Source organism: Lygodium microphyllum, chromosome 24 (genome assembly GCF_053477565.2).
Source record: "Lygodium microphyllum isolate KBCC chromosome 24, Lygodium_microphyllum_v1.1.10, whole genome shotgun sequence".
NCBI lineage: Eukaryota > Viridiplantae > Streptophyta > Polypodiopsida > Schizaeales > Lygodiaceae > Lygodium > Lygodium microphyllum.
In genome coordinates, this window is record NC_141158.1 from 90,906,200 (window position 1) to 90,927,038 (window position 20,839).

General features: G+C 43.2%; 2 protein-coding genes across 4 annotated transcripts in view; both read left to right on the top strand.

The window, feature by feature from the left end:
• LOC148015353 (uncharacterized) overlaps nucleotides 1–14,714 on the top strand; it is a 17,343-nt gene extending 2,629 nt beyond the window's left edge. The window contains exons 2-4 of one of the 3 annotated variants that reach the window (XM_087665696.1): nucleotides 13,590–13,732; nucleotides 14,275–14,400; nucleotides 14,576–14,714. In XM_087665696.1, the coding sequence (XP_087521822.1) occupies nucleotides 13,590–13,732; nucleotides 14,275–14,400; nucleotides 14,576–14,626 (320 nt within the window). In that variant the 3' untranslated portion in view covers nucleotides 14,627–14,714. Of the gene's footprint in view, nucleotides 1–13,589; nucleotides 13,742–14,274; nucleotides 14,473–14,575 lie in introns of all 3 variants that reach the window. The other 2 variants (XM_087665697.1, XM_087665695.1) reach the window with 2 other exon arrangements.
• On the top strand, nucleotides 14,631–17,497 carry LOC148015354 (uncharacterized). The gene has a single exon (XM_087665694.1). The coding sequence runs from the start codon at nucleotides 14,714–14,716 to the stop codon at nucleotides 16,157–16,159; it is 1,446 nt and encodes a 481-aa protein (XP_087521820.1). The 5' UTR covers nucleotides 14,631–14,713; the 3' UTR covers nucleotides 16,160–17,497.
• Nucleotides 17,498–20,839: the final 3,342 nt, after the last annotated feature.

Genomic DNA, 20,839 nt, shown 5'->3' on the forward strand with positions numbered 1-20,839 from the left:
AAAGATAGCAAGGTCGAAGAAGTTTGACAAGGTATTATCTAATGCTAAAAAGAGGAGGAATGGGCCATTCAAATCTTGGAAAAGTGATGTTGAATGCAAAGAATCATTTATTGCAAATAAATGCTTTATATGTGATTAGGAAGGGCATTTGCTTGACTAAGAAATGGAAGCTGTGCCCAAAGAGAAGATATAGCCGCCGGTAGAATATTGGGTGTTAGGAACTCTAGCCTAGTTTGAATTAGTATATCTTGCAAAAGTAAACCACGACCCTATGTCAGATTGTAAGAATAACTACATTGAACATATCTCAATATACACATGCAAGCAATTTGATGTGACAACTTAGGTGCATTGAAATATTGATTGACTAAAAAAATAGAGCTATGTAAGGTTTGGACTAGAATGAATCAACTAGAGTAGTTTCTCTACGATTGACCTAGAATTATACTCATCAAAGGGTTGACCCAGGGAATCGTTAAAAAGCTTGGTAGTACAATAAAGAGACATGGCCATAGGCCATACCTGATTAGTGCAATGTTGTTGAACTAAGTGAAGAGCGTACTTTTGCTGTGGGCATAGTAACCTAAAGATGCGTTTTGTTCTGGCAATGAAACCTCAAAACCAACAAAATGTTTCGTTTTGTTTTGTGAAATAAGATCGTGAAATGAAACTTTTGAGGTATGATTTTTTAAATTTAAAAAACAAAGATTGTGGAGGTATGCTTTGTGACGAAACATCTTGGGGTTATCAAAAGAGTTTTTGCTAGGGTTTTCTTCTTTGTTTTTCTTCTCTTAACTAACTTGTGTCAACCCGTGCTTGCGTCTCATTTTGTGTCTCGACTGTAGCCCATGACATTGCTAGTGCATTTTGGTTGCAACCGTCTCCTCCTTCATTAATTTCTTCTTCTCCTTCTCATCATTTTCTACTCCTTCTCAATTTCGATTCTCTTTTTACTCTTTCTGTCATAAGGACATGTATTTTTGAAACCTCACTTAACATGTGGATTAAATTTTAATAACATGGTTAAGTAAATGTTGCATATATGTGAGGTGTAATTGGGGCTAGAGTAAATTTACGAGCTCGGGACCTGAGGAATTCATGGGATGTCAAAGGCAAAAGTTGCTATAAGTTATGCCGCACAGGTAGTTGGTGGTATTTGGTGCCAGTTGTTGGCCTAGGTTATTCATTGGGCCATAAGTGTCAGTTGGTGACACTAGGGAAGTGGCGTTTAATGGTACCTAACGCCAATCTGATGGTTAAAGATAACACAGAGACACTCAGGAATGGAAGTTACCTAGCCAATTTAATTATTTGCCAATTAGATTATTTTTTAGGGCATCGAAATAATTATTATATTAATTTTCAATATTTAAAGACTGAAAATTAATATTTAATTATGGATAATGTAGAAAAAACCATTTGGAAAGGCTGCCACTTGTCAAAAATGCCCATGCAAGACCTAAAAAACGTCTTTAGAGGTTGGAGAGAGGCATTTTTAGTGTATTTAGCTTGTAAGAGAGAGGGAGGAGATGCTGCTGGTTTGATTTGCAGCCATTGGAGGACCTTTTGAGGTAGCTAGGGGCAGGAGAAGACCAATCAAGAGCGGGTGATTGCATCTACAAGTTGTTGAGATAGGCCAATATTGAGAAACCCTTCACTCTTCACCCGGAGTTTGCATTTTTGCGGTTCTACGTTTTGCGTTTAGGGTTTGCAGCCCCAAAAAGGGGCGCCACCCTAGAGTGATTGTGCCTATTTATAGGCCACTCTCTCACTCATTCTTTACGGCTGATTCATTTAGTCCGTCACCTCTTCTCTCCAACCTCTCCACTGTTGCTCTCACACCCCTTCAGGGGGACATTGTGGTTCGTGATTCGTGGCTGTCTTCATTATCTTCCTTGTGTTACAATACCCTTGTTCCCTTGTATCACATTCACTCCATGATTTAGATCTTCATCATCCCATTCATCAGAGTTTCTTCTCTCTTCTTTTCTCTTCTCAGTGTCTGTCGAGTTCACACCCTGTTTCTCCCTGCAAACCCTATATCTTGCTGGTATATCATCTTTTGACAGGCAGCGACAGTAAATGACTGATTTTCTTCAGTTCTTTGCATCTACAAGTTGTTGAGACAAGGCAACAGCAGTAAACAATTGATTTTTTTCAGTTCTTTGCATCTACAAGCTGTTGAGACAAGGTAGTAGCAATAAATGATAGATTTTCTTTAATTCTTCGTGAAGAAAGTCTGAAATTTCTCTCCTCAGCATTTTCTCTCATCTCCCAGCCTTTCTACAGTCTTGCTTGGAAGATTTCTTAGTTGTAAAGCCTAATCAACAAAAATTAGGATTTAGCAGCAGCCTTGGGAAGCATGCCAAAAATTGGAAGCTCCAAGACTTAAATTCAACAGGGTTGAAGCTGTTTTTAGCTTGTTTAAGTGGAGGGACTAGCAAATCATTGAATTTGGGGCATTTTTCCATCTCCATCAAAGCGGGTAAAGGGCAATTAATTGCCCGAATCAAGAGGCAAATCAGATTGAAGACTTGCTGGTCGTTTTGGACAGCAAGGGGAGTTGGAATACCGAAAGGGATTGGGAGAATCCCATTGTACACCAACTTCTTCTTCAATTAAGTTTGGGGCCAACAGGGTGTCCAATGTCCAATATTATATGGTAAAGTGTGCATTTCAGTTTTGTGAATTTGTTTATTGCTGTAAATAGTGCTTAATCAGGTTATTTACCACCCTATACGAGGAATCGGCTGGTTACATGGTTCCATTGCCGGGATACCACTCAATCCCTTGATTTGGTGGACCCAAGGCACGTGATTGTAAGCCAAAGCTTTGTGCTAGTGCTGATTTTTAATTCCAGCTGAGAAATTACAGCAATATGTCTTCATACAGTGAGGTGGACTCAAGCAGTGATGGTGCCTCTCAGTATGAACATTCACATGAGAATGAAGTAAATGCAATTCCTGACCTTGGACAAGGCTCAGACCATGGACAGCAAGCTGAAAATGTTGCTATTGGGCAAGATGTATGGTCTTCAGGGCATAAGGAGGCTGATGACCAGCAAAGTGAAGAGGAATTTGATGACCAGTTCAAGAATCAAATGAGGATAGCATCAAATCTCTTTGCTACATTGGCAAAGGATTCTCAATTTACCCGATTTTTGAATGCTCCAAAGAAGGAAGCAAATGTAAGAAGAAGAAGACGTCTTCTACACCTTCGGGACAGCAAGATGCATTGAAGATAATGTCAAACCCTTCATTTGAAGCTCCCAAAGATGCTAATGAAATAAAACAGTTGGTACCTATGGGGCAAGGAATGCAAATGCAAGGCCATCTCGGAAGTGCCAATCCAATGGATTTTGGACAGTTGGGTATGCATGCTATGATGGGGCAGCTAGGATATTTTGGTGGAAGCACGATTTTTCATTCTATGGTTGGACAAGAATCGCATACAGAAATGTATGGTACAAATCCCTATGGTATTCAGCAACCAATGCATGGTGTGCAAGGCCCAATGTATTCGGGTATGGCTAGAAATATGCAAAACCCTATGTATTGCAGCATTAGTTTGATACCTGGGGCACAAAGTAGTATGTTTGATATTGCATCTATACCCCCCCGAATGCTTATGGGGCTCAAGGAATGAATGTTGGTCATGCAAATGCTTCGTTTAGCGTTGGTTTTGATGTAAATTCAGCAAATGCACCCTTTTTGCAGCAGCCAGTGTATGAGAACTTGACACCCAAAGGAGCAGCAAAAGACTATGATGAGGGTGGAAAAGCAGTGAAGTTTGAGTCCTTCAACGGTGTACAAGATAGGCTGAAAGCTTCGACTTTCATTCAATAGTTTGATGCAGCCTATTTAGGGGGGAATTTCATGGAGTTCTTGAAGATTCGAAAGGCAACCATTTTCTTGAAAGGGAATTCATTACAATGGTGGTCCACTCTTTCTTTGTATGTATCTAGTGTGCTTGTCCATGTAGTCGCCATAACCAAGTAACCAAGTGTTTCTTTGTGGCATAGCCGGTTGGGACATATGAGTCATAACCATGTAGTCGCCGTAACCAAGTAACCAAGTGTTTCTTTGTGGCATAGCCGGTTGGGACATATGAGTCAAATTGGAATGAAAGTGCTTTCTTGTTTGGGTTATTTGCCATATTTGAGGTATGTTGATTTTGAACAATATGATCATTGTATTTATGGTAAGCATGCTCAAATGTCATATAAAAAATCTCTCTCTAAAGTTTTCACCCTTAAGAGTTGGTACATTCAGATGTATGTCAGATGCTAGGATTATCTCTAGGAGGAAAGAAGTATTTCATTACTTTTGTTGATGATGCTACACACAAAGTATGGGTTTATCCAATCCATCGTAAAGACGAGGCCTTGGATAAATTTAAAAAACTCTTGACATTAAAGCTTCTTTGCTAGAGGAGGAAAAAAAGATAAAGTCAAAGGAAGAACCAAGCACCTCTAAAGATAAACAAATGCTGTATGTCAATAACAGGAACAATGGAAGAAAGGACCAGCTATTTTGTGACTTCTGCAAAAGGACGGGACACACTAAGAAGTTCTGTCATGCCAGGAAGAGGTTTCAGAAGGCCTATCTAGTTGCTATTAAAGAAGAAGAATAAGAAGAAGAAGAAAAAGAAGAAGAAGACCACCAAGAGAAGGACAAACCTCATCAGTCCTTCTATTTTGATAGACTTTTTTAGCCGTGTATTGCCTAGCCCTAATGCTTCTGACATAAGCTTGTAAATTCCTCATGTAAACCTTGTACTACAGCCTTTGTACAATTTGTGAGGTCCCTGTTACAGCCTTTGGATGTCCACCATGTCTTTGGTACTCACACTTAGCCTTTTTTATGATAGCCTCTGGTGTTTACCAAGTTTGCAGTATGCCCACACTTTTTAGGTGGTTACTAAAGCCTCTACACACTTTGTACTTTTGGTTGTGATTGAGGAGGGGTGTTGAGATGTTTGCAATCACACCTACTTCAGTCTCCTTGGATGGAGCAGTGAAGGCTCAGGTCAAGAATCCCATAAGCACAGTAGGAGGATATGCTACCTAGACTTTCCTATAAAGCATTGCACTTGCTTCCTTTTTTCAATGCAATGATAGTACTCATTTCTTTATAGTAAAGTGTCTGTGTCATTGTCCACACACAAGATTGTGTTTATGAGTCCAAGTCTCAATCTTGGAATCTAATTCACTTGTGTGACAGTTGGTCTTGTCTGTGTCTATATCTTCATGAGTTTGGTCTTCATCTTTCAACCTCCATAGCTTCCGCATTGCCATGTCCTAGATCCATGTTTCAACATTCTCTATATGTCACAGTAGGAGTATGTTACTAAGGTTTTCTAGCGTTTCAATTTTGGGGGGGGGGGGGGGAAGCCATTGGTGTACCGTTGCCTCCATATGTGAAACTTAGTGCAGATGACAGGCCTACATCTGATGATGGAAAGTTTGAGATGGCCAAGATTCCTTATGCTTCAGCTGTTGGTAGCTTGATGTTGTCAGAGTGCAGCAATGCGGAAGCGTAGGACAAAGATTGAGAGAGAGTAAACACAGAGAGAAGAGAGAGAGAAAAGGAGACAGTGTAATGCAGAAAATCTGCAGTATAGTAGGTTGTATAGGAGTGCAAAAATATACATGGGTGGAGATAAAATATCTGCGTGTGTCTCCATCTTGAGAACCTTGATCTCCGTCAGCCCGCGCACTGTCAGTCTCAGCAGACCAACTCTGTCAGATGCCAGATCAGAATATTTGAAAGTGTGCCATAAAGTGACTATAAATAGCCAAGAAAAAATAGTGCCCAGCACTAGGTCGGCTGCAGTAAATGCAGCCGACTGCAGTAAATAATGATAAAAACTGTGCGACTGTAGACTGCCACGTTGCACCTGCGCAGACTGCTGATGTGGTTGCTGACGTGTCCTGCTGATGTGGCTCCTGCGCTGTCCGTACTGCTGACGTGGCACTTTGCTGTCCAGGAAATGACTCTCTAACAGATGTATGCTATGGTTGCTACATGTCTTGGCATTGCATTTGTGGTGGGAGTGGTTAGGAGGTATATGGCATATCTTGGCAAAAAGCATTGGGAAGTAGTGAAGGGTATCATGAGGTACCTTAAAGGCACAAAGGACTTATGCATCCGCTTTGGGAAGCAGAAGTCATCTGTTGTTGGTTTCACGGATGTAGACTATGCTGGCCATCTTGATTGCAGGAAGTCTACTTCAGGATATGTGTTCATATTCACAGGGGGTGTAGTCTCTTGGATATCTAGGTTATAGAAGTGTGTTGCATTGTCTACTACAGAGGCAGAGTATGTGGTTGCCACTGAGGCATGTAAGGAGGCTTTATGGCTTTCACGTCTGGTGAGAGAGCTTGGCATTACAGCGGTTCCTATTCTCCGTTGTGATAGTTAGAGTGCTATCATGCTAGCACTAAATCCTGTCTTTCATGCAAACACAAAGCACATATAGGTAAAGTATCATTTTATCAAGGATATACTTGGCAGCAAGAGCATTGAGCTTGTTAACGTACATACCGATGATAACCTTGCAGACCTTCTTTATGAAGGGTCTTCTAGTAGAGTGGTTTGCTCATTGCCGCTAGATGATGGGGTCGGATAGTATATTTGTATTTCAGCTTTGTACATACATAGACTTAGTTGATTCTTTCCTCTACCTTCATGCATGTTGCCTTTGTCAAAAGATGACATACCGGCGAGACAGTAGGGTTTGCGGGGAGGAACATGTAGTGAACTCGAGAAACATGGAATGATGAAGTTTTGAATCATGGAGTGAATGTGATACAAGGGAACAAGGGTGCCGTAGCACAAGAAAGATGATGAAGACAGCCACGAACCACGAACCACGAACCACGAATCGTAGTGTCCTCCTGAAGGGGTCTAAGGGTAGTGGAGAGGTTGGAGAGAAGAGGTGACGGATTGAATGAATTAGCTGTGAGGAATGAATGAGAGAGTGGCCTATAAATAGGCATAGTCAGTCTAGGATGGCGCCCCTTTTTGGGGCTGCAAACCCTAAACACGAAACACAAAAACGCAAAAACACAAATTGCGGATGAAGGGTTTCTCAACAGCCTTTAGGTGGGAGGTTATTGGGGATAAAGGGTCACTGTGCCTTTTACGGTGTTTGGGTGTGTACTCACTCTTACACATGTACTATATTCCCAACAAAGTCATTGGAGGAGGATACGAACCATCTATGTATTGTCTTTTGTCTCTTAGATAAGAACACTTGTTTGCAAAGCTATCCGAGTGCAAATTCTTTTGTACGGAGTTTTCGTATTTCGGATACGTCATCTTGGTTGATGGCACATCTGAATTGATCTCAAAAAGGTTTGAGTAGTGCTCGATTGGTCCATGCTAAGGACCATAATTAGGTAACCTACCATTGGAAAGTCATCAATTGGAGATTTTACTTGTATAATTCATATATTAGTGGGGCACATGAGTGGGTTTTGTGAAATCAGCTTCATTGTTAGGTCCATGAATCTAGTGGTTTTTAATAGGAGTGCCTTTCCATAGCTTTTTCACGTGTCCTCTTCCGAGTTTCTAATTTGGGCTATTAATCTAGGGGGCTTGTTTTTTTTTGTGGGGGTGGGGGGGGCGGGGAAGGGGGACGGGGGCAAGCACAGTGTCACTAAACGGAACAATTTCAGAGACATGTTAAAATGGGGGTATTTCCCCTATCCTGGCCTTGCCAAAGGGAGGGATTGTCAGAGTGCAGCGGTGCGGAAGCGTAGGACTGAGAGAGAGAGAACGCAGAGAGAGAAGAGAGAGAAAGAGACAGTGGACGATGAAGATCTGCTGTATAAAGAGTGCTGAATACAAAGATATGCAGATATATACACGGGCGCAGTGCGCTGGACTGCGTGTCTCCACCTCGACGATGCAACCTGCTGTTCACCTCGAAGTCCGCTGCAGTCTGCACTGTCTCCTGTCTGAAATCTGCGAACAGAGACGGAATCTGCGCGTGTCACCGGTCTGTAATCTGCGAGCAGAGAAGTGTACCAGACTACTGAAGAAGTTGGGTATAAATAGCCGAAAACGGGACAAAAAACAGGGCGCCAAAAATGCCCAGTCGGCTGCATTCAAGGCTGCATTAAATGCAGCCGACTGCCTGCTGCAGGTCGGACTGCCACGTGGCAGTCTGACTGCACCAGGCCACCTGCCCTGCTGCCCCTGATCAGGCTATGATCTGATCTCTAACACCCCCTCTCAGAGCCTGGGCAGGGCAGAAGCCTGAGGGATCTGGAATGTCTCTGATGTAGAGCCTGAGGAAGTGCCTTCGTAAACAAATCTGCAAGATTGTCCTCCGTCTTGCAGTACTCCACAGTGATGGTCTCATCCAGAAGCTTCTCTCGGATGAAGTGGTACTGGATCTCTATGTGCTTCGTCCGGGCATGAAAAACAGGGTTCCTTGCCAAGGCAATGCAACTCTCATTGTCACATCGCAGCAAAGTAGGACGAGTCTGGGGGCACCCAAGCTCCTCCAATAATCTGCGAAGCCACACAGCCTCACATGTGGTGGAAGACGCGGCCCGATACTCCGCCTCAGTAGACGAAAGGGCTACCGTGGGCTGCTTCTTGCTACTCCATGAAATAACACCTGCACCCAAGGTAAAACAGTAACCTGTAGTAGACCGCCTGTGGTCCACATCACCGGCCCAATCAGAGTCGCTCCAACCTACAAGTACAAGATCTGACCCATCTGGCCCTGTGGGGTAATGAATCCCTAAGTCAGACGTCCCCCTCAAATACCGAAGTATCCTCTGAGCAACCTGCCAATGCACCGTCTTAGGTTCACTCATGAACCCTGCCAAGAGCCCAACAACAAAACATAGATTAACCTTAGTGTTGAGAAGCCAAATCAAGGACCCAATCAACTGACGATAGCGGGACGCATCCGCCAAAGGAGAAGCTGAATGGGAAGTGGCCTTCTAGTTCGGATCCATAGGAGTAGATAGGGCCCGACAATCCTCCATCTCAAAAGACACGCGGAGCCTGCTTGAGGCCATACAAGGCCTTCTTCAACCTGTAGACTTTCCCATCTGAAGATCCAAAGCCAGGAGGCTGCTCAACATAGATCTCCTCCTTCAAATCACCATTGAGGAAGGCCGACGTCACATCCAACTGGTAAACATGCCATCTCCTATGGCCAGCCAAAGCAAGAACAGCTCTAATGGTCGTCATACGAGCTGTGGGGGCAAAAGTATCACGATAGTCAATACCTGGGCGCTGTGCAAAACCTTTAGCAACAAGGCGAGCCTTGTGCTTATCCAAAGAACCATCGCTAAGGTATTTGGTCTTGAAGACCCACTTGACTCCAATCACTTTCTTCTTCGGGGGGCGGGGCACAAGTGACCAAGTGCCGTTCCTCTCAATAGCCTCCAACTCGGCTTCCATAGCTTTCTTCCATGGTGCGGACTGTAAAGCCTCCTTCACGGAGGTGGGCTCTCGATCCTGCATAACACGGGTCATCAAACAATAGTTGGAGCAAATAAGCTCCGTAGAATGTGCCTGGTGCCTCCGTGACCGCCGCGGACCATCCTGCGGTCCCCACTCCTCAGGAACCCCCTCGATCCCTGAATCACGGAGTGTGTCACGGGCCCAGCGAGGAGGAGGCCGAACCTCCCCTCGTCTCTCTCCATCAGCAGAAGACTCTGGAATATCCACTGGTGGTAACTCCTCAGAGGTGTCCGGTGGAACAGTAGACTCTATGTCAGAAACAGAATCATAATCAAAAGGCACGGGCTCCAGTGGAACTGTAGAAGGAGCCCAACTCTCCCCTGGATCTCCAAGAACGGGATGCTCCTCACCCGTTGAAGTAGCCGGAACCTCCACAAACCACACATCACGGCTAGTGTACACATCCCGCTTGATGGGATCATATAGTCGGTAGCCTTGGGACTGGGAGCTGTAGCCAACAAATACCTGTTTTCGGGAAGCTGCTTCAAATTTATCACGGTGAGCCTTGGGAATGTGAACATAGGCATCACACCCAAAGACCCGAAAGTAAGAAACATCTGGCTTTGTCCCAAAATAAGCCTCAAATGGGGTCATCCCTTCCACGGCCGAAGTAGGGGATCGATTAAGGATGTGGACTGCAGTAGCCACAGCCTCGGCCCACAGAACCTGAGGGGTCTGTCGGTGCTCCATCATGGTACGCGCCATCTCGATCACACTGTGGTTCTTCCGTTCAAGAATACCGTTTTCTTGAGGAGTGTTGGTATTGGCAAACTCTTGGTGAATTCCTCTATCTGCACAAAACCGAGCAAACTCATAAGAAACAAATTCACCTCCCTTGTCGGATCGCAAGGTCTTCAACTTCCGGCCCGATCGGTTCTCCTCAAAGAGAAGCCAATCCTTAAAGTGCGAGAAAGCTTCTGACTTTAATGCCAAAAAGTAGGCCCATGCCATCCTGCTGTAGTCATCCACGATCAGCATGAAGTACGAGCTCCCACGCAAGGACTCATTCCTCATAGGGCCACATAGATCCGTAGATACTAGCTCCATCGGTGAAGTAGACCGCCGCGAAGCTGTGTGGGGAATGGCATCCCTATGCTGCTTTCCCAGAATGCAGGAGACACATGGCTGCTGGCTTACCACTATATCCGGCAACCCTCGAACAAGCTGTCCACGTGACGCCCTCCGAAGATAGTCATAGTTCAGGTGACCAAACCGAGCATACCATAAGTCGGACTGTGACTGAGAGGTAAGAAGAAGAGTAGAGAGGGCGGTGGAAGACTTCAATTTGTAAATGCCGTTCTCCTCATATCCGGATGAGAGAATCTTCCTTGATCCACGATCAAGGACTCGCACCGTAGTACTATCAAACTCCACCAAAAGACCAAGGGAGCAAATCTTATGAACTGAAAGGAGATGGTACCCTAATCCTGGAACATGCAAAACCTTTGAGGTATGGGTACCACCTCGTCCATCGAGAATAAGCTGCATCTTACCCCGACCTGCAATAGATACTGAAGAGCTGTCTCCAATGAGAATCTGCCCACGCAAGGGTCGCAACTGGGCAACACCATCTGATGAAGGAGTCATGTGGCGTGAGGCACCACTATCAACGATCCACTCTCGAGCCTGGGGAGCCGTCATCGCAGCATCAGAAGCATTCGGTGAAGCGTCCTCAATGACAGCTAGATGAAGAAATGCAGCTGATGAGGGTGTAGCCACCGCTCTAGAATCCTTGGTGTCCTTATTCTTGGTGTCCTTCGTGTCTTTGTCAGGGCAATCCTTCTTCCAATGGCCAGTCTTTCCACAAATATGGCATGTGGAGTCTTTGTCCTTGTCCTTCTCCTTGTCCTTCTTGGACTTGTTATCCCCCTTCTTCTTCTTTTGGTCCTTCCCCTTCTTCTGAGAGGCTTGACCTGTCAGCGCCTCCGACTTGGAAGCATTCTGTCCCTTTAACTGTTCCTCTTGGTCCAAGACCATAGGAACCAACTCTTTCCAACGAAGAGTAGACTCTCGCCCCAAAGCAATAAGGGCAGAGTAAAATGTACCGAATCGTGGCGGCAACTGAGACAATAGTGTGATCGCCATGTCTTCGGAGGAAATCGGCTTCCTCGCATTCTGAACCTGCATCTGAAGCTGCCTTAGCTTGTTAATGTGCTCCCGCAGCGAAGAAGACTTATTTACGGACAAGGTCCGCATCTGTACCTCCAAAGAAACCCGCTTCATTAGGGTCATTCGATTGTACATCTGATCAAGCTCCAGCCATATCTCCCGAGCCACCGTCAAGTGCTCGATGTGAGCGATCACGGCTGTAGTGCATGATAGAAAGAGAAAGGATCGAATCCTGGCATTCAGTTTGTCCCAATGAGACTGGGCCTTGGCCAACTCCGCACGAGCATCGGAAGATAGGTTGGACTCATCTCTTACCGAGGGCCGGTCAATCTCCTCCTGTACCAACTCCGCCAAATCATAGGACTCAAGGATGGCCAACATCATGACGCGCCAAATGCGGTAATTGTCGCCGTCGAGCTTCTGATCTGCAGGAAGAGCTGGTAAGACAGGCACCTTCCGGTCCATAATCGCCTGGAACTCCAAGTCAATCTCTGTAGACATCCTCACCTACAATGCCTTCACAAACGCAAAAGCAGCCCCCTCTGGTTGGGAAAACTCAGCCTGCTACGGCTCTTCCGCGTCCTGAACCTTCTTCACGCGCCGGAGGCGATGAAAAAGCAAAACCTGCACTCGTAGGCTGAAAACTCAAACTTCCTCCGCGTCAAACAGCAGTAAACAGCAGCAAATCCACCACCTGTACTCCTTTCCTGTGCGCCCACACTCGTTTCAGCCTTGTTCCAAGGCGCAGCCCTCCTGTCTGGCCTTAAACGCAAAAAACGCAAATTTGTGTCGCGATGGAAACTCCTCTTCAGGTTGATTCTGCGCTCAGTCAGCCCTCAAACACTGCTCTGATACCATGTCAGAGTGCAGCGGTGCGGAAGCGTAGGATTGAGAGAGAGAGAACGCAGAGAGAGAAGAGAGAGAAAGAGATAGTGGACGATGAAGATCTGCTGTATAAAGAGTGCTGAATACAAAGATATGCAGATATATACACGGGCGCAGTGCGCTGGACTGCGTGTCTCCACCTCGACGATGCAACCTGCTGTTCACCTCGAAGTCCGTTGCAGTCTGCACTGTCTCCTGTCTGAAATCTGCGAACAGAGACGGAATCTGCGCGTTTCACCGGTCTGTAATCTGCGAGCAGAGAAGTGTACCAGACTGCTGAAGAAGTCGGGTATAAATAGCCGAAAACGGGACAAAAAACAGGGCGCCAGAAATGCCCAGTCGGCTGCATTAAATGCAGCCAACTGCCTGCTGCAGGTCGGACTGCCACGTGGCAGTCCGACTGCACCAGGCCACCTGCCCTGCTGCCCCTGATCAGGCTATGATCTGATCTCTAACAGGGATAGGGTATGTGTCCTCTTTGGGGATGGGATACTAGCATAGTTATGACCCTGGGAAATGGGAAAACAGAAATGCAAACAGAGACTTTAAATTCTTGCTCAATCTAGGAGTAAGAAGGCTTAAACTCGACTTTCTAGTGGATTACAATGACTTAACACATCACTTGTCGTCACATTTCTGACTGAGGGGCACATTGACCTGTAGTCTAGGCTCATCACAATATACTAGAATTATCATCTTGGTATATGTACAACCTGTGCTGAAAAGAGAACCCTCTGTTTACTTATAAATCTGCAAACTTACTAAGTTCTGGAGATGAAACATTTCATGTTTCCAGTGACTTAGGTTGTAAGTTGGCTGTGCCTGTCTAAGAAAGTCTTCTGTCCAAAACACGTTTCTGCAAACTTACTAAGTTCTGGAGATTAAACATTTCATGTTTCTGGTTACTTAGGTTGTAATTTGGCTGTGCCTGTCTAAGAAAGTCTTCTGTCCAAAACATGTTCATTGTACTAGGTATTGCATTCTTAGTGGTCAGTTTGCCAATGGCACTGTCTGTTAGTTGTTAACCATATGGTGCAGGAAATTCACAAGGGCCTTTTTGTCTGGTCAAGTTAGTGACACATGATATTGAATTCTGATTTGCAGAAGTGTACAGCAATATGATGCAGCCAGTTGAATTTGGTGAAATGATGGAGTTGAATGAGATATGCCCTTTTCTGGCTTCCAATACTCAACAAGTCTCTATTACAGATGCTTTATACAGGCCAGCACCAACATCAAAGCATCATGTACACCTGGTAGACTGTAAAATCTTGGGTGCCTTGCTCCAATGGTGCAGTAATGAATAGAAGGTTTCAGCCTGTTTGCTTTTTAATATTTTTTGATAGATTATATTGCTTTGCATCCTGTGTGTTCTCGAGCTCATGGAAGCAGTTTCGCTTTGTTAATTTAAATGCTTTGACTGTTGTCTATGTAAGCATTTCTAGTGGTTGATGTGTAAATTGTCTAAAGGAACTGAGTCTTGTTCGTGCACAACCCCCAATCCCCCCCCCCCAAAACAAAAAAACCACCACCAATAGATTGTGAGAGGTAGAATGTATGAACTTTGCTTGGAGCATGTGTTCAGTTTAGTGTAAGTGAATTTGAGGATCAGATTGGTACACATTATCTTGTTGAAGTGCTAAAATAGACTATATTTTCCACAGCTCAAATAGAGTACATTTTGAAGTTGGAAAATTTCTTGGTATGCTGTCATGGCAAGTGTAGAACTAGTATCATGTATTATATTGCAGCTTCATCATATTCATATTGCTTTACTGTTTTCATGTAGGTGGCATCCATGAGACCTAAGACAGGTTCGGAGGGTAGTTTGGGGCTGCTAGGTTGTGCACTTTTTGGGTTTCTTTTTTTCAAAGAACGGCATACGAGAACATCTAGTGATGCTGCTTTGGAACATGTAAGCTCTGCTTTGCCTTTCTGAAGGTATAGCAAAGAGATCTTATGTGTATTTTGCAGCTCTGTAGCTCAAGTGAGTTGTCCTAAAATCAGCCTTTGGGGTGACTTAAACCTCCTGCTATGTCCCTTCACTGATGCCATAATCTTGTTGATCTGCTCTGGCCTCGTTTATACAGGTTCAGGGATCTCTGGAGAAAGCTGTGACAGACTTATGCTCTCAGACATGAGCATCTGTGAGATCGAAGTCTGAAATTTCGCAACTTCTGAACTTAGATGCATTGCACTCTGAAGCTTCACACAGTAAATTATTTTTGATGAAGTCACATGCAGCTGAACTTGAACAGCAGCTTCTTTATGCTGAAGGAGAAACGCTTCGAAGTCTCAGAAATCAAGAAATTAACCTGAAGAGCACTCTTATGAAGGTGGAATTAGAGTGCAAGTGTCTGTTGGAGACTATTGAACAAAAGCAGAAATGTACAGAAATGCAGGAGGCAGAGTTGCATGAGGTCAATCTACAACTGCAGCTTAAGGAGAAACAAATCAACTCCTTAAAAGTGGATCTTGCTAATCAAGACAATGTAAGTAACAGTTTCCTTCAGGATTATGCTGTTTTAGAAAGTTCTCTGTGCAGGTCCTTAGAATACATGAAGGATGCTGAGAACATAGCATTTAAGCACAGAAAGGACCTGTCTAGGAAAATTGATTACTCAAGTTCCTTAAATAAGGAGCTACAGTCTGCTATTGCCAATAATGAACTTACTGACAGCACATTAGAAGAATCTAGCAAGGACCTACAGGATGCAAAACAAGCAATTCGAAATGAACGGGATCATGTTACACAGTCATCCTATGTTGTGGCAGAAGAAATGCAAATTTTATCCACCGAACTCATGGAGGAATGGGACAGGCTGAAGGCTGTTTCTAGTTTGCTAACTGAGGTAGCTAGCCAAAGACATGATTTGAGTAGGAGTTTTGATGAGAAACGGGCCATCTCAAATAGGTTAAAAGAGCAGCTGAAGAGTCTTCAAAAACAGCTGAGCACTTTGGAGGCTGAAAGGACTGACATACGTTTCACTCTTGACGAACAGCTTCTGCAAAGATCTGTAAGACAACGGGAAAGTGAACTTTCTTTTAAGCAGCTGAGGAATGTTTCTTTAGACGGACAAAGTGGCTTTGACAAACGTAAGGCTTTCAGACACAGGCTGACTGAAGAGTTCCCTGAGGTCAGTGGAGCATTGAGAGCCTCTAAAAATGAGGTTTCATATTTGCAGGACAGCATTGATTTATTGATTACACAGATACCAGATCTTCTGAAAGGTTTGGGAAGACTTGGTGAAACTCGGAAAGACTCTGCCCTGGCTTTAAAGAAGGAAAAGAGGGCGTCAGCTTATGCAAGGAAGAAACTTGCTATGTGTCAGGAGAAATTAACAGAAGAAGAGACGCATGATAGAGCATTACGTGAAGAGTTGGAGCAGACCAGGGAGCTGCTGCAACACATGGAGGAGCAGTCATCAATCTTGTCAAAAAAATTAGCAAAAGAAGATGCAAGAGCCATTCTTTTACATCAGGACATTTTGCAGCTAAAAGCCGAGCTGGTAAGTGAACATGCAACACACGAAGGGATGAAGAAAGTTTGCAAAACTGGCACAGTAAGGCATGGCCTGTCTGTGAAGGCAAGATGCAAAACCTTGTCAAAGCAAAAGGGATCTATGCAGATCTTACAAAGAGAAGCTGATACAGCTGCAGTTGATGGCAGTTAAGTGGGTTTAAGCTACCTCAGTACTGATCTGGAGGGTTCACCTAAATGTCTCTGTAGGAGAAAAGCATGCCCGTTTCTTCCTTGTTTTGAACAGAGTTCTTAGCATGCCTGCAAGGGTCAACTCTATTTGGTACCGTGAGGCAGTCTGGTCACTGCATGCCTGGAATGTACTGTGCTCTTGTTAATAACTGTTTGATCAGGTTGTATTCAATACCTGTTTTGTGTTTTTGTTAATTTCAAATTGATCAACACTGGTGGTGCTATCAGTGAGGGAGAGAGACTGGCGGATGTGATAGTCTATGGGGTGAAGAGTGTTCCTGCAGGATTTGAGATACTGCAAAAGAATCAAGGATGCATAAGGCTGTTTGGCCAACATGTGTTACAATATAGGCATGGGAATTCACCCTAAGCAAGGGTATATGAGGGCAGATGGATGTGAATGGCCTTTAGGGGCAGGGGAAACCCTAACCCTAGCTTGGCAAAGGCTATATAAACAGCCTATGGGTCACTATTAAGCAGGAGATAAGAGTACCCAAGTTGTACCTTGAGCAACTTGGTAAGTTGTTCTTGTACTTCGAGCTCTCATCTCCCTCTTGTGCACATTCTTCTTGCCGCACCTTTGCTTTTCCACATGGTATTAGAGCCTCTTCTAATCCTTTCAGCTTCCTCTAACCTCAGCTTCACTAAGTGCACAAGAAAAGCTTCATTCTCTCATCTTGGACCTTCAACCTCCATAGCCAGCTTGACCCCTTGACCTTGGAGGACTTGGGGAAGCCAAAGGAGAGTATTTCAGCTCCAGACCTCAACTGAGAACTTCTTTCCCAACACAAGGCGCTTCATCATGGCATGTTGAACGCAGGGATTAGCTGACGTGGAGGGCAGCATTGCTTAGTTTCAGAAAACAACGCAGTTTTGGGCAGCGTGAAGTTCCAGGGAATGGCGTGGTCTACAGGCGGCGCAATCTTCTTGGCCACCATAGGGCTTTCAAAGCCCCCCCAGTGAGCTATCTCCCTCTAAGAGGATTTGGTGAAATTCTTCCTGTGGTGGTTGGAATCAATTAAACCCTAACTGTTTGTTTCTTGGCAGCCATAGCAAGGAATCTTCAAGCTTTTTCATTCTTCAAACTTTTCAATGTTTGAGCACTAATAGTGATTCTAATCACTGATTGGTCTTTTTCCAAGTTAGTTGAAGATTTGAAAGCTCCATTTCAAAGTTCTTACCCTTGCTGGGTCTCTTTAATTCATCAAACAATCCATATCTTACCTCTCAAGTGACATAAACTTTGAGAGGAGTGCTTGTAAGCACTAATGTTGCATTTTACAATCATGTTGTCAATTGGTTGTTGACTCAATTTGGCTTCAATTTGGCTTCAATTTGGCTTTTTAACAGAAAATTAAATCCATCAAAGTGCTTTATAATATTTATCTCTTCTTGCTTGGTTGTAAGGCTATGTGTACAACTATAAACATATAGACCATAACCCAATATTAGTTTGTTGGTACATCAGAGATATGAGTGTTATTGTACTCTCTAATTCATCCAAGAGCATAGCATTGATCGCTAAGCCGTGTTCCACCAAGAACTTCTCTAATAGGTCACGTTATCGGGAAGAGCATGAAGTCTAGTCAAAGCTCACCTTGTTGAAACCTAGAAAAACAGTGAAGTCTAAATCAAGGGTTGTTCGAAGAACAGGACCTCCTAAATCCGATCTTGAGATATTGCATATGTATGATTTTCAATAATTTTCAACTCAACTTTGAAACTTGGCTATCAGTTTTGCTATTTGGGTATACTTGGCCACTTGAAAGAACTAGACATTGCCATTGCTTAAGGCAATTGGTAAGACCTTCCTATAATGGCTATGGCCTATGCAGATGTAAGGCCTCAAATTTCCAAGTTCAATGGAAAAGACTTTCATCCTTGGCAAGTCTTGGTATAATATAAAATGATGGAGAGAGGCTATTGACCCTTCATAAAAGGAACCAAAGTAATTGATCCATCCAATCTCCTTGATGTAGAAGATGATGAACCGGCTCAAGCCATCATTATGCTTCATTTAGATAAATCTTTAATTTATCATATTGACCAACTATCCATTGCAGGGAAAAGTGGGATGAGCTTGAAAGGCTCTATAGTGCTATAGAGAAGAACTCTAAGATATTTCTCAAGATTGAGTCTTTCAGCTTGAAATACAAATAGGATGAAGATCTAAGTAAATTTATTTTACATATGAAGAGGCTTATGGCACAACTTGCCTCCGTTCAGGCATCCATCCATGATGAAGATGCCATTGCCATCCTGTTAAAGTCTGTGAAGAAGGTTTTTCCAACCCTTGTGACTATCCTAACTAATATCCCGAACCCAACTTTGGCAAGTACCATCTAGTCTTGCTTGGATGAAGAGAAGAGAAACCATACTGAAGGAACGTAAGCAATCACTTCTCGTGAGTAAGTGTTAGTTCTTACCGCTTCTATTAAGTGCTCCTGTCACAAAAAGGGGTATATTGTAAGCAATTGCTAGAAGAAATACCTTGATAAAATGAAGTGCAACAAATGCAAAAAGATCGAGCATATCACCAGTAAGTGTCCTAATGTTCTTTGCCTTTCAATCCACAAATGACCGACTCTTTTGAGTCTTATAATAGCCTCTACCTATGAATATCCTTGTAGTTTGATTTATAAAGGCATTCCATTTGATTGAGAGGGGGAACTTTAATATGTCTTGTGATGCAATGTCTCCTTGGCATTGAGGTGGTGTTACAATATAAGTATGGGAATTCACCCTAAGCAAGGGTATATGAGGGAAGATGGATGTGAATGGCCTTAAGGGGTAGGGGAAACCTAACCCTAACTTGGCAATGGCTATATAAATAATCTATGGGTCACTATCAAGTGGGAGATAGAGTGTACCCTAGTTGTATCTTGAGCAACTTAGTAAGGAAGATTTTGTTCTTGTACTTTGAGCTCTCATCTTCCTCTTGTGCACATTCTTCTTGTTGCAACTTTGCTTTTCCACAACATGTATGTCCCACATAATTGACTTCTTTAAGCCTCAAGGAGAGACTAACATGCCCACTCTAGTATCCTACTACTCAAAACTGTGGTTGAAACTCCTCATTTTTATTTGTCATCCTAGTTGCTCCTAGAGTAGAAAGGTACCAGAGTATTAATCCTTGAATCCTTGCCATGCATGAAAGAATGGTCCATTTAAAATAAAATATGAGGCATCTTTTGTCAACCTCATATGTAATAATCCTCACAAGTGTAGAAGAATGGAAGAGAATCTTATGTTTCACTTTTAAAGGCCCTCTTGGAACATATCTATAGTTCTTGTCTCTAAGCTTTAAAATTTGATGTGCAATGTTGGATAGATAAGACCATTACTTACAACTAGAAGAGACAGAAACTCCCACACCTAAGAACTTTACTGAATCCACACATAGGTGCAACATTCGAGGCCCAACAGTACTAATCTCAAGCAATAGATAATCAATGAATGTCTCTAAATCTGGCACTCTTGCTAGTTCAAGAATGCATAATAGTGCAGATGGTTCAAGACTTAGTTAACCAAAGCAAACTACTATTTGCCACACACTCAAAAATACTAAATGATATGCATATTATATTGGTATGGATGTTTGAGCTTAATGACAAGTGTGATTGGAGGAAACTCTGACATTGGTAGCTCTCACATAGCTTGTCAAACAAGGTAAGATGAGAGAGTTAATCAAAACAATATCAAAGGTCGATGTGCACACTCCAATTAAGGCCTATAGTTAAGAAGAGTTTATATACCACAAAGAACAAAGATAAGCTCTTGTTGAAGAAATGCTGTGATATTAGATGTGAGATAGTACTCGTGGGGAGTTGCACTATGACCAATGCAAACACTGTGAGTTGTATGAATGAGTCAAATTATAGTGATCTTATTTTGTTTTTCGAAAACCCAAGCCAATAAGATATTCTTGTGGTATTGGGTTTTAATGCTCTTGGTTGTGTACTTGATGTATCTTGGATGCTTAAATGTCATGTATATGATCAATTGAGGTTGTCTTGCTTAATTGGCATTCGGCTTTGTTCCAATGGGAGTCACTTGAGTTACTTGGATATTTTGCATTTAAGTAGAGCATTGGGCTTTATGCAGTTGAGTGTTTTTTCATTGAGACAATGGGACTCATTGGGTTGTGTCCATGCTCTCTTGATGCTTACTGGATACAATTACTTTTTAGGGGTTGATTTGATTTATACTTTGGATTTGGTACTTATCTCTATCAGTGTGATGTCAATAATATACACACACTACTTGGCCATGTATTGAGCTTTGTTATCCTTACTCAGATTTGGTAGTTCTCTTTTATTCATCTTAAGGTCTACTACATGCATGATGTCTATGCCTATTGGATGTATTGTTTATTGACACATTGAAGTTGTGACATATATTTGTCTGAGTTATATGCATCTTCACTACTAGTTGCTCTTATATATCATATTGGTACAAGTTATATCCAAGACCATGTACTTGGCTCCTCTTAATTGATTGCTAGTAGATGATCTTGGATTCACTATTGCATTTATTATAGTAATGTTGTAATTAAAGGTTTACACATTATTTATGAGACTAGATGCTTTGATTTAACTATCTATTACTAGCAGTTAGTGGACAGCTTGACACTTTGATGTTT